The sequence below is a fragment of the Mauremys reevesii genome, linkage group 1, assembly GCF_016161935.1.
Source record: "Mauremys reevesii isolate NIE-2019 linkage group 1, ASM1616193v1, whole genome shotgun sequence".
NCBI lineage: Eukaryota > Metazoa > Chordata > Testudines > Geoemydidae > Mauremys > Mauremys reevesii.
This window is the reverse complement of record NC_052623.1, coordinates 332382868-332399888: the sequence shown is the minus strand read 5'-3', so window position 1 is coordinate 332399888 and position 17021 is coordinate 332382868. Positions and strand designations below refer to the sequence as shown.

Genomic DNA, 17021 nt, shown 5'->3' with positions numbered 1-17021 from the left:
TGGTCAGGGTTTTATTATTCCCTGATTCACTTGTACAAGGATTTAAATCTATTGTTTACTTTGTGTGTGTGCCACTGAGCTTTCTTGCTTTGCAAAGTGTAAAATTCTTTGAAGAATTTATGTATAATTTACTTAAACTGATGAAAAGCAATTCATGTTTTAAGGAGTAATTATACAATACCTCAAAATAAATATACATTGTTTTTGCATTATCTGTTTTTTGCATCTGACAGCTAAATTCTGAGTAATTTTTGCATTAGTGATTCAAATTTTGTACTTAGAAGTTGGATATGATTGTTATATTAAAGGGATTGTTTAATCTTATGAGTTTGTGTGTTTGTGGAAAATGTCCAATTTATCTGATAAACTGTCTCCCTTAAAATCAGTTTATAATTATCCATATGAAGAACAAAACATTTTCATAACATTACTATTTCACTTGCCTTGTCCAATAAATATGTATGTTTGATGCTGATAAGTGTTTTTAAATTAATACAGACCAGAGAGTTAAAAAATTAATGTTAATGCAAAAGTTCAGAACAGACCATCTGAACACAACATGCCATATAAGGAAGTATGTGCTCAGCAAAGTTATTCAGCCTAGCAGGGAGGTTAGTGGCATATGCTGGGGAGGAGGAATTTTTTTCTATATAGAAATTTAAAACACTTTTTGAAATTCAGGCAAAAAATGAAGAGCTGGTAATACATCTTTGTTTGGTATATCTTTGTTTGTTGAGTGTTTTCTGATAAAGCTTTAGAAAGTAAGGCCCCAATCTTGCAAGCTGATCTGGAAGGAATTGGGGCTCTGTGCAGCCACAAAGGTCAATCCATGCAGCTCAACTTTTAGGATTAGAGCCTAAAACTTTTATGGCTCCAACTAAATGCGTTTATGTTATCAGCTTGTCTATACAGTAAATATTAAGGACACAACCTTAATATTAACATACAGAACCTACATTTGAAAGAACCTTAAAAGTATAAAATCAAGTACCCAACAGTTTGAAAATGCCAGAATTTACCATTGCCAGTGTACAGTACCTGTTTTTCCCTACTCTCATTTTCAGAAACAACTGAACAAAAACAGCTGAAATTAAAAACCAACCTAAGGCAGAGACCCAGATTTAAAATCTTTAAAAATTTTGGCAAAAATATAAGGAACTGAAAACAGGTGCTTATGAAAGTGTTGGGGAATTTTAACTACTTATGTCTCTATCTGCTCCACCTGAAATAGTACCTAGCATTGTGAAGGATCCCAAAGTGCTTACATGTGATAGAAAGGAATAAATCACTCTTGCTGTGAAATGAACTGTAGTTTAGATTAGCAGTACAGAGCAACTCTGCAATACCATTTATGTTAGAATTCTTAGAATATCACGTTTAATTAAGGTGAAGAGGAGAGTGGGATCATTGTATATCCTGTTTTATATACAGAAACATACTGGGTGTAAATCATTCTCTTTAAAAGTTTTATAGTTACATAAACTTGCCCCTCAGCCTAACAATTAAACACTGGCTGACACTGGAGTAGTTGTAGAAGCCAGTCTTGAAAAGATCTGGAGGAGGACAGGACAGTAGCCATGCTTATCAGTATAGGGAACGTGTTTTTGTAAATGCAGATTTTAAGCAACCTCTAATTTTCAGACTCTCTATTTTGCCTGCACCTCTTATTTCTGTCTTAGAGATATTGCATTAATGGTACTTTATCAAAGTGCATGACAGTCAGATCTGTTAGATTCCAGCCTTCATGGTAAGTCATTTTGACAACTGGGTTCAAAAAGGAATTAGGTCAATTCATGGAGAATAGGGCCATCAATGGCTTTTGGCCAAAATGCTCAGGGGTGTACCCCATGATCCAGGTATCCTTGAACCTCCAGCTGCCAGAGGCTGGGACTGGAGAGGGGATGGATCACTTGAAATTACCCAGTTCTGTTCATTCCTGTTGAAGCGTCTGGCATTGGCTGCTGTTAGAGACCCCATCCATACTGGGTAGCTGGACCATTGGTCTGACCCAGTCTAGCTGTTCTTCATTCATTAAGCATTGCTCACAAATATTTGGTTTCATATTACATCTGATGCTTATTAACCTTTGAACTCAAGAGTTCCACACTTTCCATATTATTTGTCTACATAAAGTTAAAATAATTTTCCATGCTTTCAAAATATGGCCACACTTATTTGGAAAGAGGGTTAAAAGCACATTACAAATATTACAGCAGGTTTAGTGAACACTGGCATTTCTAAATCTTATTTTTAAAAACATTTTACAATATAGTGCATGCAACTGCTTCACATTGGGGTTTTTTGCACTTTGGAAAAAAGTACTCTGTTGTCCGGTTATCTCACAATACCTATAGCCCGCAGGACTGTGGCCATCAATAGAAATAGTAGTAGTGATATTATTCAAAAAAGTCCCAGTTTAGCAATGTAGACAAAGAATGGAAGAACCCAAATTGACAAATATTTGGCTCTTACAAGGTCTTGATCATGTGAGAGAAGCTCAGATGCTCCTCACAGATATCTCTGTTTGGTACTTTATAGTTAAACTAGTCCATGCCAATATGGATTGAGTCAAAATTGCTTCCAGATTTAGTGATCAGTTTAACCCTGTGCATGTTAACAGAAATCACTTTGGGAAAATTTGAGTCCAAAGTGGGCAAGATAGACTCCGCTCTAATAATACTTAGCACTCTGTGTTACACCATCAAAGCATTTTGAACATAGGCCCAAACATTTACTGATGGCTGCATGGGTGGGTGATGGGAAAAGAAAAAACCTTCCCCTGCTTTTGTGTCCCTCATGCTGGAGCCCTGCACAATGGCAGGTGATAGGGACTTACTACCCCCTCCAAGCACCCACGGGTGCCCATCACCCCAAAAAGGAGAGAAAAGACGCAGGGTCATGTTGCTCCCTCCTGCGGGCACTGGCTAGCAGAACTGAATGGACACAAAGGGGGGGAACATTGCGCTCCCCAAAGGCTGGTGTCCCCGTATGCCTGGGAGTTCCAGGAATATACACCCCCAAGCCCATCAGCTTGCTCCTCTCCACTCCCCTAATGCTCCTGGTGTGTTAGTAGCACCAAGCGCTTATACACTTACTAGATTCTCAAAGTCAAACGTTAGGCTTGGCAGGAACTCCACAGCTGGAGAAACCAGGTAATAAGTTGAGTGACAGGGAGAGCTAACTCCAGAAATTCCCTGGCATGCAGGGGTCCCGGCCTTTAGGGGAGCTCCATGAGTTTCCCCGCCTTCGGCTCCGCTAAACAGTGCAGGAGGGAAACATGACCCTGAGTCTTTCCCATCCTGTTAGGGGTGACGTGCACCCGTGGGTGCTAGGAGGGGCCGGTAAGTCCCTATCGCCTGCCATTGTGCATGGCTCCTGCATGAGGATCACTAAAACTGGGGAGTCTTTTTTCTTTTTCTTTTCTTTTCCTACCACGGACCCAAGCAGCAGCCAGGAAATGTGTGGCCCTATGTTCAAAATACTGTGAAGGTGTATCACAAAGTGCAAAGTATTCTTAGAGCGGAGTGGGGGGGGCTATCTTGCTCTAACAATCCCTTCCTAAACTTCCCTGGGGTAGTGCCACTCTGTGCCACTCCCAGTGCCGAGCTGCATCTAATAGACAGGACTAAGCTCTGAATGATTAGAAATGCGTATGAAAGGAATCCCTTTCCAGTGCACACCTATCACTTTTACCACTTGTATCCCTTTTGTTTCATACCCCTAACTTAGTCACTAGGCGTTAACAAACCGAACAAGAACCTAACAATCTTCTAACTACTTCCACAAAGGAATAGTAATGGAAAGTTAAAGAAAAGAAATAGAAAAGAGGGTTTGAAAGAGAAGTGATGTAGGTTTCAAGTGACAAACGAAAGCCCCCTCCCAGTCGCCAGCGTTCGGTGCCACACTTGATAAAAGGTGCTCTGTGAAGCAGAGTAAGGAATGAAGGTTCTCTCTTGTGCCAGGTTTCATCATTCACCTCCTCCACATTCACCTACCTCAGTCTTGGGGGGGGGGGGAAATCATTTTGAATTAGGGCAGGGCTGCCCAGAGGGGGGGCAAGTGAGACAATTTGCCCTGGGCCTTGCAGGGGCCCCCACGAGAATATAGTATTGCAATTTTTTTAATGGAAGGGGCCCCTGAAATTGCTTTGACCCAGGCCCCCTGAATCCTCTGGGCAGCCCTGAATTAGGGTGACATTTTTTGTTTGTGTTTTTCATTCCTCAACTCATTTTTTCCCAAATACTTTTATTTGCAACACAAGTGGGGGTTTATTTTTCACATCTACTGTCCTCAATCTCACTATCCCGTCAACGTGCGATCCTGCAAAGTTCAGAGCATCTCCTCAAGATGTTTGAACACCATGGACAATCAGGGCTAAATTAATTCCTAGTTTATACCGCATGCCCACTTCCGTGAAATCCCTGGGGTTGCTTAGGCTGTGAACCAGGGCTGAATTAGTCTCCCTCTGATTTTGGCCCTAATTAATTTTAGCTGAGGTGAGTCATGCCGATTCTTCTCTAAACTTCTTCCAGTGTTACAGGACATCCTTAACTAAATCCATGGCTTTGTTACTATCCTCTGCTGAAATCCCAGTTACGCAGATATCAAAAGAGCTCTCAGTTTTGTGGGTATTTGGATGAGATCATATACTATACAACATACATTGCCAAACATTTAGTTTATGTAGGATGGTATAAACTAAGGAAATCTGTGTTGTGCCTATTACTATTACCAGAGGGGTAGCTGTGCTAGTCTGTATCCACAAAAACAAGGAGTCTGGTGGCACCTTAATGAGGAACAGATTTATTTGGGCATAAGCTTTCGTGGGTAAAAAAGGTGTCACCGGACTCCGCGTTATTACTATAACCGCCATTTAATACAGTACTTCATCTAGGGTCCAATACACTTTATGTGATCACTTTATCTGCATTGCCCTCATTCTAGCACCTAAAACGTTTGACCACGGTAGCTTATTGAAGTGAACCTTTAAATCTATTTTCGTTCTACTTCTACTCCTGAGTGGATTCTAAGTCTACTTAGAAAGTCTTTGACCACACGTGGTGTCCCTATATCCTTTTAGTAAATAATGTTAAGCTGCAATTCTGTATTTCATGGTCCACTATTCCATTCTGGAGGCTGTATCAAATTCATCAGATCACGTCCCCTTAAAAAGTTAAGTACTTCTACTTCAAGTGTCCAGGGAAAGGACTCCTTAGTTATTTCGCATTGACTGTTACCCAGATTGTTGTGTGTGGTTATTGTCCGTAGTGATATGTGATACACGCTTTGGAAGCTGGCTGCCTTACTCATGTGCTTAAAATCTTTGCTGGATCGGGGCCTCAGACTGCAGATGAGGGAGCTGCTGGTATGGCTGGCAATTCTCAGCACCACGGCGAAGGCGTGCAGGGATAGGAGTGCGGATGGGAGCATGGGAGGAGCACAAGCCCCACCTTTTCCAAAGTGTTGTGTGGACTGCAAATGAACTCATCATTATCTCCCTCCCCGCCACAGGACTAGGCTACGGGGTGGTGTTGGTGGCCTGTGACATACAGCAGGTCAGGTCAGATCAGATCAGATGATCCTGGCCTTAAATACTATGACTATACAGGCCCAGCCTCGGCTGGCATAAGCCCTCTCGCGTAGGCTATAGAGCCACCGTTCATGTCATGCACCTCCTCCCCCAGCAGCAGGGCTCTGTCTCCACAAGCGCTAGGAGCTGGGCACTGGTACTATGTTTATAGTCACTGCTCCTTCCTGCGGATGTGGCTTCCGTGGCAGATCGCGCGTGCTGCTGACACCAGTGTATGTGCTAACAGGCCCGGGGCGATACACCCACCGCTTGCTGACCTCGAGTTCCCTGACGGTGCCGGTATATGGGCAGCACCGGTTAGATTCTCAACGCCTTGAACATTGGCCTTGGCGGGAGCTCCACAGCTGGGGACATAGACTGGGGGCTGTTTTTTAAGATGAGCGACAGGGAGCCAACCGAGCCGTTCCCGCCTTTGGCAGCCACGGGGCAGTGTTCAGCCCACTGTGTATCTGCAGCATGTGCGACTCTCTAACGAGCAGGTCGGGAGCCCCTACACCGCCCACCGAGGGCTGGTGAGTGCAGGCGAGGGGCGAACAAGGACACAGTGGGGACGTGTCCAAGCGGCGGAGGGAATTGCTCACTGGAGGCAGGCCCTGGAGTAGCTGCCACCCCCTGGCTGTGCGGACGGGGAGACAGCGGGTGCAGCAGACAGGCAGCTCCCTCCATCTAGGTCTAGGTTTCCGGAATGAGAATAACCCCATTTCCCAGCTAATTCCTTAACACTAATAACCCGACGCCCTCAGTGCGGGCGGGAGAGCAGGGGCAGGGAGCTCCCCACGGTGAGCAGCTTGTCCTTGAGGCCCCCTCCATCCCCAGTGCCCTGGAGTGGGAGGGCGCCAGTGGAGGCAGCAGGGGCCGGGGCAGGGCTTGCGGAGGGGGAGGGCAGGCGGCTCCTCGCTCCGGCTGGAGCCGGGTGTCTCTGTTTGCCCATAAATACAGAGTCCGCCGGCTGCTGGCCCTATAAATGCTGCGGCTGGGCCGCCTGCCCTGCCCAGTGCGGGGGCTTAGGAGCCAGCGCAGGTACGGCCCGCAGCGGCTGCCCTCCGCCCAGGGACACCGGGCTCAGTGAGCTGGGAGCCCGAGCTCCAGCGGCAAGACGGGGGGATCCTGGCCCGGGGCTCTGCGGTTCCTGCGGCCGGTGATTTCAGGACCCGGACAGCGCTGGGCTGGGCAGGGGCTCTACGGGCGGCGGGGCTTGTGGGGAGCGGGGTGACTCGCTGGCTGGGCTCACGGTGCGCTCCTGGGGGCGGCCTGGGAGCTCCGTGCTGGGCTCCCGGGTCATAGGCTGGGTTCGCAGGGAGGGCTCCCTAGCGATGCAGGGGGCTCGTCACTGGATGCAGGGCGAGCTCTTTGCAGTGCGCGGCCGCTTGGTGGGCGCAGGCTGGGCTCGGGCGGGCGCTGGGCGCGTTGGGCGCAGGCTGGGCTCACTGGGCGCGTTGGGCGCAGGCTGGGCTCGGGCGGGCGCTGGGCGCGTTGGGCGCAGGCTGGGCTCACTGGGCGCGTTGGGCGCAGGCTGGGCGCGCTGGGCGCTGGGCGCGTTGGGCGCAGGCTGGGCTCGGGCGGGCGCTGGGCGCGTTGGGTGCAGGCTGGGCTCGGGCGGGCTCTCTGGGGCCGGGCTGGGTGGGTGACGGGCTCCGCGAAGCCCGGCAGGTGGGTGGGTCCCCGGGGTGGCTGCGGGCGGCGCTGATGGTGCCCCGCTCTCTCTCCCCCGCGCAGGCAGGGCCATGGCAGCAGGCGGCCGGCAGGCCGGGCCCAGGCCGGACCTCGGCCGCTATGTGGTGTCCCGGCCCATATACAGCGAGACGGCCTTCCAGGAGGAGAACGAGAAGAGAGCGCGTCTGCCGCCGACCCTGCGCGAGCGAGTCCAGGGAGCCTGCAGGTGAGAGCAGGGCCGCCGGCCGGGGGAGCCGGGGAGCGGGGAGGGGACACAGCCCGGGCAGCGAGTCCCGCCGAGACTTGGGGAGCCCGGGGCCGCGAGCGCGGGGTCACCGGCCTGGGGGCCCGGGCGGTGTCTGGGCAGCGCTAAGGGCCGCGGGGGTGCGCGGAGCCCAGGGACGGTCCGGGCGCGGAGGAGCAGAGGGAAAGGAGGCGAAAGGCTCGGCTGCTCATCCCGGGTAGCCCCAGCGCCTTGCGCGGGTCGCGTCCCCCGGGCTGGGGGCAGAGATCCGGGGCCGCTGGGAGTGAGCGGCGGCGGGACTGACATCGCTAGCGGCCTCCCGGAGAAGCTCTGAGCTCCCGGCTTGTGGGAAGCGCCAGCCCGGGCACAACAGACTCCAGCCTGTCCCTGCTGCGCACTTCGCTCGGCATTCGCCAGTCGCCGGGCTGGGAGATCCGCTCTGACCAGAACAACAGGGAGAGTTTCCACAGGTGCTTGGCTCTCTCCCCGTCGCTGCTATAGTGATTCCTTCTTCTTCTCCTTCCCTTGTTTTTGTGCCCAGTTGAAATCCTGATTTTATTTGACATAAACCACGCAAGTAACATTTAGGTGGTTTCCCTCTTGTTAAACCGCCAGATTCCGCTCTGTGTAAATCCAGAGAGACTCTGTCGAAGTCAGCGGAGGCGCTCAGATACCCCGGGGATGGGTGCAGAGTCTAAATTGAACGGAGTCGAATTTGACCCAACACTGTCCTTATTAGAAGATACATTTAGCACGTGCCGCGTCTAGCCTCTGGAGTTCCTTTGAATGTATAGAGTTGCTCAACCATTATTCTTTGTTCCTGGAAGTAATCTTGGCGGTACATATAAAATGTTGCAATTATGATTTGATTTAATTTTATAGTCCGAGGCAGATTGAATCCTTTTTCTTTCGAGACTAGTTGTTTTACACACAAACAATCATATCAGGGATCAGAATAAACTGGACCCAGCTGAAGAAGCAACTTTCGATCCTATAAAAAAAACTTTTTATCAAAACCAAAATTACTGCCTGTAACTATGTAATAAGAAAATAGCCTAAATAATGTAAACATTGATAATCCTTCGTTCTTTTAACGACTATAGGGGACTATAGGGACACCTTTACTCGAGGTGAGTAGCATTTTACTCCTTAGATAATACTTTGATACCAATGGGACTACACACAGAGTAAGGTGCTAGCCAGTGTGAATAAGAGTGACAGACTTCGACCCTCTGAGAATAATCCAATATTTTGTTTGGAAAAGTGACCAGTTCAAAATTATTTTCAAAGTAGATAATTTTTTATTTTTAGAAACATGAACAAAAAAATAAATGCTGTGGTAACTCACCCATTGATACAAAATCTCTGTTGAGAAAGTCCACTCTGGTTACTATGTGTCACCAAATACCAACGATTGGTTTTGCAAATGAAATATTTAAAATGCTATGATGGGTGAAACTTGCTGGTGACTGTCACCATTTTCAGTAATAAATACTAAGCATTATGGACCAAACCTGGGGTAACTCTTAACTTGAGAGCAGAATTTGGCACTATAAAATCAGAGAGACTGCTGAACTTGAATTAATATGCAAACTAGATACAATTAACTGTGGTTTAAACAAAGACTGGGAATGGTTGGGTCATTACACCAATTGAATCTATTTCCCTATGTTAAGTTCTCCTCACACCTTCTATGGGCCATCTTAATTATCACACTAAAAAGTTTTTCCTCCTGCAACCGATAGCTCATCTCAATTGATTAGACTCTGCCTGTTGGTATGCATACTTCCACCTTTTTTGTTGTCTGTGTGTATATCTATCCTCTCTGTGTGTGTGTGTGTTCCATTCTCCAAGAAAGAAGTGAGCTTAGCGCTAAAGCTCATGCTTAAATAAATTTGTTAGTCTTTAAGGTGCCACAAGTACTCCTGTTTTTTTTGCGGATACAGACTAACACGGCTGCTACTCTGAAACATTCAGACAATTTCTACAAAATATTACCAATGTTCTTTTGGCTAAATATCACCTACTGAGATCTCTTCGTAGGATTTTTTTCCACTTTCCAGTTATGATTTCACAAGGATAGGTTGACAATTTAATTATCTGGAGGTTGTTGGGTTTTTTTTGGCAGCTGTTCAAGAAAAAAGGCCTTTCAGATAACCAAGTCCTTTCTCCCTATCCTGGAATGGCTACCTAAGTACAGAGTAAAGGAATGGCTAATTAGTGATATCATCTCCGGTGTCAGTACGGGGCTTGTAGCTACTTTACAAGGTAAGGACCAGGCAGATTTTATCTGTTATTAAGGAGAAACTGGATGTAACTATATTGACATTCCCATAACTATGTGTTACACTTTCTAATCAGTGCTTCAGTGTTAACCATGATTAAAATCCATGAGGATTAATGCTATTTTATACTGTATATGAATTAATATTTCACAATAAATTATTTATTTCCTTAATTTAGCCTCCTTTTTCTGTTTATGCAATAGTGGCTAGCAGATTGCAATTTCCTTGAAGTTGTTATTCAAATATATTTGACCAGTAACTTTTTAATTTTTTTCAACTCTATGGACATAACGTGAAAATTTAAAAATTGAATTGTGTTACTCAGTTATTTGTGATTGGTCAGATAAGTCACTTAGTATTATTTCTGTTCCCCAATTGACTGAGCACCCCAAACACTTGTCTATCCAAATGTAAACTCATGAATACAACTTTCTGTTAACATTAGTGCCAGTAAAGCTTGATTGCTCAAATGTTTGTAGTAAACAAAAACAAAAGGGACATGAACCTGACCAAATTTAAAAATTGGAATGGATATTCACAGAACATAATTTGCAATGTTCAGCTAGCTTTGTTTAATACATTTATTAATGATAGAGAAAGTAGATAAACAGAGAGGTGGTGACCTATACATACAGATGACTAAGCATTAGTTAGCTTAATCATGACTAGACAGTTGTGAAGAGCTCCAGAAGGAGGTAAGTAAGAGTCCCATTCTCATCCCTGGACCTTCTGATACTGGCCACTTTCAAAGACAGGACTAGAAGGGCTACTGGTCTGTTCCGGTATAGTAATTCTTTTGGGCAAGATTGTCCCTTCATCTAGACCTGCAAGCAAATCTTCCCCATCCTGTGCAGACGATAAAGTCAGCTGCCTCCACAGCTCTGTTGCCCCCTTCTGCCACTCAGTGGGTCGAGTATCTGTGTTTACAGCTGCACCTAATGGCCCCAAACAAGATTAGGGTCTGATCATGGCAGACATTATATAAAGATAGTCAGAAGCACTCCCTGCCCCCAAAAGCTTGCCATTTAAATACGATATCAGGCTGGACAAAGGTTGGAAGAAAGGAAGTAGAATCAGCTAGAACTGAGACACAGATAAATATGAGATGACTTGCCTAAGGTCACACAGGAAGCATATGGCAGAGCTGGGAAAATCTTCTGATAACCAGGCCAAGCAGTGGCAGTGCTTTAACCACAAAAACATTCTCTCTCTCTCTCTCTCACACACACACACTTCTTAAAGTTAGAATCCAGCAATACAATTTATTTTAAAATATACTGTTTAAATACATTTTTGGACTCACATGCTTCCTTCTGGCACAAATGTGCACAGAGATAAATTAATACAAAAATTCTATGGCTTGTTTAGAACTACATACCCTGCATATAATCCCTGGCCCAAGATGGTTGGGTTCATAGTAGCCAGGAGGTGGAACAAAAAAACTGATCCAAAAAAATTAAGCAGATGCCAGGGAGCCTCAAGTGCCTTGGTCCCCAAACCGGATAGATCCCATGACTCTTCATGTGTGCTGCTCTTCAGCCTTCCCACCGGTTTATTATTTATCCTGAAGTCCTGGTAGCCCTTTGTGATACCTCTGAGAGGGGAGCCACAGACTCCATAGTGGCAGTTAGTGCTGCCTGAAACAGCATTAAATTTCTGCACAATTTACTGGAGATGCTCCACAGTTCTAGGGGTGGGAAGGGATATGACACTTCTCCAGATCCCCTTATCTCTCCTGACAGTTTATCAATGTAGCTGATAGGCCAAACAGATATGCTGAGGAAGGCAACATGGCTATACAAGGGAAAACATCTTGCAAAGCTGCTTTTCTGCTCTGCAGGGCCCCATCATAGCCTTTGTTACTAATTGGTTATTTTATTGGTAAGGAGCAAAATTTTCAAATTTGGATGCCATATTTAGATACCTAAATAAAAATGACCTGATTTTCAGAGGTGATGAATAAATGGGCATCCATGTTTGAAAATTCCAGCCATAATTGAGACTTTTTTGGCACAAACTTACCCATGGAAAGGTAGATCAGTTGCTTTCACAGCAAAGTTCCCCTGCCTGAACCTTGCAGAGCCCTTAACATTTGTGCCTGTGTTTTGTGAAAACACAAATGGCTGGTGTAACACTTAATACTTACACCTGTAACTACATGGTTGGCACTCTCAAATATGCTGAGGCACAAACACTCAGATTTGTGCCCACAAGTGAATTACAGATGCAAAATGTATTTTCAAATTGTGCCTGGCTGAAAGGAAGCTGCCTTCCTGAAAATCTGGCCCATTACTTGACCAGAGATTAGTCTGTTGTGAGATTTGTAACTAAAACTATGATTATATATGATTACAGGTTTGGCATTTGCTTTACTGGTTGCAGTTCCTCTTGGATATGGTCTCTACTCTGCATTTTTTCCCCTCCTGACATATTTCTTCTTGGGAACATCAAGGCACCTCTCAGTTGGTAATTGCATACGTTTAATTTCAGTTTCAGTCAATTATCATTTTTTCACAATGTTTATGTTTGGCATGAGTATTAATATTCAGTGTGAGGCAGTCATTTTGTTAACTATATTCACTGTATTGAGCTTTAATGATGGCAGGTTTGTGCGGCTTAAAACATATTTTGGCTCAGTACAGAGGGCTATGCATAATGCTTAACTTTACTTGTTCCCATGCACAGCTTTACTGCTTATATTTGTGCTGAAGTTCATCAGTCCTGTGTTCTGCTGGACATCATGCAGAATGAAAACCATGGAGGCACAGAGAAGTTCATTCTAGCTTATTTAATAAACAGGCATTTTGTCATCATAAAAACATTTTAACTAGTTTGCTAATGTAGAATTTCTTATTTTATCTTGCAAACACTTTGATTTTGTGATGTATGTAAAGTCATGCTTTATACTGTTCATCTTTACAGGACCTTTCCCTGTGGTCAGTTTGATGGTGGGATCTGTTGTGCTGAGCATGGCACCTGATGACAAGTTCCACATAATGAGCAGTAATGCTACAGGGCTTAACAAAACGCTGATAGACACTGTATCCAGAGATGCACAGAGAGTAGTGATTGCCAGTACCCTCACATTTCTGGTTGGAATTATACAGGTAATAGAACTGCCTCAAAGATTCAGGTTGATGTTGCTTTTACTTTATTAAATAATTGGCAAAAATGCAGCTTGAAATAGCTTATTAGGGCTCCCTTCCCATGGTAAAACACACAGGATGGGGGAAAGTCACCCTGAAATTTACACAGCTTTCAAATGACAGAGAACTCAATACATTTCCCCCTTCATGGCAGGAGTGCTGGAACAATTTTTATAGTGAGGGTTCTGAGAGCCATTGAACCAAATTGTAAACCCTGTATATGATGGAAACCACTTCAAACCAGGGTGGGTGGCAGTACCCCTAGAACTCCTAGTTCCAGCACTTCATGGGAAAAGGTTTGTGACAGCACGGCTGGGAGTGGAGGAGACAGAAGCATAGCGCTGAGTGACTGCCAAAAGCCTGAGACAGCTGTAGGGAAACCAAGTTCCAACAGCATAGATCTTGGATCATCAGGAAGGCGGGCCTATCCCTCTACACAGCTCTGCAGTTCTTCCTTTGTCTCCCTGGAAGGTATGCTGGTTGGTGTGAGGGAAGATGGTCCAATGAGTCCTGGTCAATACAAAAAGAACAAGGCATGTCTAACATAGAAAATGCAGAGGTAGACACCAGATAAGGTAAAAGTGGGTGAGAATTTGAGCTACATAGGACACAGATGGACATCGTGGATAGGGTAGAAATCCGCAACAACTGTCATGCAAAGGAAAGAGTCCAAGGCACCATATCAATCCTGCTGTCCCATGACAGGTAGCGATATACCAAAGTTGTTCTTTTGTCCACTTTTCTATTGAAGAACTCGGGAGTAGATTCTGCAGCTGCTCTGTACACAGTACTCCCAATGAAATCAGCAGCACTCACAGTGGCTACACTATGAGGCCCTTCAAGTTTTGCTTAATAAAATAGTTTCAGACTTTTCAGATTCACACAGGGCCAAGTTATATATGATACCACTACTCACACTGAGTAGTACTTTATTCCACAGATAACCTGATTTACTTCAGTGGGACTATTTATGGTATAAGGTGCTAGTCAGTGTGAGTAAGGATATCACAATCTGGCCCAGTCTGTTGCCATTTGACCTGTTCTCAGCCAGCATGCTGTATGGGACTGAATCCTGAGCATTTTGTAACATCGTTGTTGCACATTTTAACTGTTTAGCAAACTGTTATTCCCTGGTGATTTTTCCAGCTTGTGTTTGGAGCCCTTCAGATCGGTTTCATTGTGAGGTACCTTGCAGATCCCCTGATTGGAGGATTCACAACTGCAGCTGCTTTTCAAGTTTTTGTTTCACAACTGAAAATAGTCTTAAATGTTTCAACCAAAAATTATAACGGGATCCTTTCCATAATATATGTAAGTATGCCCTGCTGATTTGCTTTTGTTTTATGCCACAATTTCTCCATAGCGGTCTCTCTTCCATCTTCTGCCTTTATTTCCTGCAGAGGTGATATACATAATAGATTGAGGGAATACAGGGTTTTCTTCAAGGACTTGATCCTGCTCCTGTTAAGGTCAATAGATCAATAGGTGTTTGTGTTTAATTGACATGAATGGACCCCAATTCTGCATTTGAGGAAGGCTCCTTTTCCTTTCCTCTGTTCATAGGATGTCACAAGACCATTATGAGGTCAGTTTAATTCACTTTCAATGTCCTGGGAGAAGGAACAGGTCAGTGAGATGATAAAATTTGGATACAATAATGGAGCCAGATTAATACAATAGAGGCTGACAAAATATAGGATGGTCGATGTGACTCTTTTTTAATTTAAGTGGAAGAGACCTGTCTTTCTGGAGGAAAAGGTCCTGCGTTCTGTCCTTGTTAATGACTATGATGTCTGTGTGGCCATGTGCTATAAAGGGTACAGTCCTATGAGGTTAGGGAATTACTACAACACATTTGAGATATTGTACACAATTCTTGTATTATTTTTACAAGGATATCACCCAGTTATGGAGGATGCAGCAGAAAAATTAAAATAATTGATTAAGGGACTTCAATGTATAGCTGTACAGAAATGCTAGAGAAATTATAAATTAAATCTTCCTAACAGATCTGTGGGGTAGATCTTGGAGAAAATGGTCAAATGAAGAATTATCTTGACTGCATTGTAGTAATATTGATTTCCTGGATTGTTCCATATTATAAAACCTACAGCTTTTCCCACTGAAGCTAATGAGTATTTTCATTGACTTCAGCAGCAGCAGGGCTGAGCTCAAAGGGCTTTAGACTGGCTATATGCTAACAAGTCTCCAAAGGGGGACAGGCTTTGGCCAAAAAGAATCAGACTTTATTTAAAATACTACTCTCCTGACACTGGTGGAAATGAAGGCCAGTTCAGGCAGAAGTGTATTCAGTTCTTTGCAATGTTTATGGAATGTCGTCTATTAATGTATGGAGTGGAATAAATAGGCATATGGATTAGGAGTAATAGTGAAATTGAGAAAAAGAGAAAATCAGGCAGAATATTTGGAAAATCTTCCTGACAGTGAGATGTGTTAGGCTGTGGAATAATCTTCCTAGGAACTAATGGAAGCTCTAGCATCTTGGGACATTGAAAATAAGATTGGACAAAGCACTAAGTAATGCGCTATAGCAGGGGTGGCCAAACTGTGGCTCGTGATCTGCATGCGTCTCCTTTACAGTTAAAGTGTGGCTCGCAGATCCCCCCATCCCTCCATTTTGCATCTATGGGTATGTCTACACTACGGGATTATTCCGATTTTACAGAAACTGGTATTTGGAAACAGATTGTATAAAGTCGAGTGCACATGGCCACACTAAGCACATTAATTCGGCGGTGTGCATCCATGTACCGAAGCTAGCGTCGATTTCCGGAGCGTTGCACTGTGGGTAGCTATCCCATAGCTATCCCATAGTTCCCGCAGTCTCCCCTGCCCATTGGAATTCTGGGTTGAGATCCCAATGCATTATGGGGCAAAAACAGTGTCACGGGTGATTCTGGGTAAATGTCATCAGTCAGTCCTTCCTCCGTGAAAGCAATGGCAGACAATCATTTTGTGCCCTTTTCCCTGGATTGCCCTGGCAGACGCCATGGCATGACAACCATGGAGCCCGTTTAGCCTTTTTTCACTGTCACCGTATGTCTACTGGATGCTGCTGACAGATGCGGTACTGCAGTGCTACACAGCAGCATTCACTTGCCTTTGCAAGTTAGCAGAGATGGTTACCAGTCCTATTGTACCATCTGCTGCTTTGGAAATTGGCGATGACAGTTACCAGTCCTATTGTACCATCTGCTGCTTTGGAAATTGGCAATGATGGTTACCAGTCCTATTGTACCGTCTGCTGCTGTCATGGGTGCTCCTGGCTGGCCTCAGTGAGGTCGACTGGGGGCGCATGGACAAAAATGGGAACGACTCCAGATCATTCATTTCTTTAAGTTTTGTCTAAAGGTAGAGTCAGTCCTGCCTAGAATATCGGGCAAGCCTACTAAAGAACCAGAGAGGCAAACAGCCGCTCCGGGTCACAGCCCCAGACATCCCGCAGAAATGATGAGCTCCATGCCATTCTAGGGGGTGTCCCTGCAACAACCCCACCCGTTGCTTCCTTCCTCCCACACCCTTCCTGGGCTACCGTGGCAGTTATCCCCCCATTTATGTGATGAAGTAATAAAGAATGCATGAATAAGAAACACTGACTTTATTGAGATAAAACAGGGGGGAGGCAGCCTTCAGCTGCTATGATATTCGAGGCAGGACTGAATCTCCATTAGACATTAAATGGTGGGGGGAGAGGAGCGCAGTCTCCAGCTGCTATGTTATTCCAGGCAGGACTGAATCTCCAGGAGACAAAGCTTAAAGAAGGGAATGACCGGGAGTAATTCCCATTTTTGCCCAGGCGCCCCCGGCCGACCTCACCGAGGCCAGCCAGGAGCACTCACGGGATGATGATGACAGCTATTAGGCCTATTGCAGTATCTGCCATCAGGGAGCGGATGCTGCTGTTCAGCGCTGCAGCACCGCGTCTTCCAGCAGCATCCAGTAGACATACAGTGACATTGAAAAAAGGTGAGAAATGATTTTTTTCCCCTTTTCTTTCATGGGGGGAGAGGGGGGAAGATTGATTAAATAAACCCTGAACCACCCGCGACAATGTTTTTGACTCTTCAGGCATTGGGAAGTCA

At 45.2% G+C, this 17021-nt stretch overlaps 1 protein-coding gene across 1 annotated transcript in view; it reads left to right on the top strand.

The window, feature by feature from the left end:
- The first annotated feature begins 6568 nt into the window (after window positions 1-6568).
- The window catches only part of SLC26A4 (solute carrier family 26 member 4), a 37785-nt gene continuing 27332 nt past the window's right edge, over window positions 6569-17021 (top strand). The window contains exons 1-6 of the mRNA XM_039516683.1: window positions 6569-6610; window positions 7307-7469; window positions 9616-9755; window positions 12128-12238; window positions 12695-12879; window positions 14065-14229. Of these exons, the coding sequence (XP_039372617.1) occupies window positions 7315-7469; window positions 9616-9755; window positions 12128-12238; window positions 12695-12879; window positions 14065-14229 (756 nt within the window). The 5' untranslated portion in view covers window positions 6569-6610; window positions 7307-7314. The remainder of the gene's footprint in view (window positions 6611-7306; window positions 7470-9615; window positions 9756-12127; window positions 12239-12694; window positions 12880-14064; window positions 14230-17021) is intronic.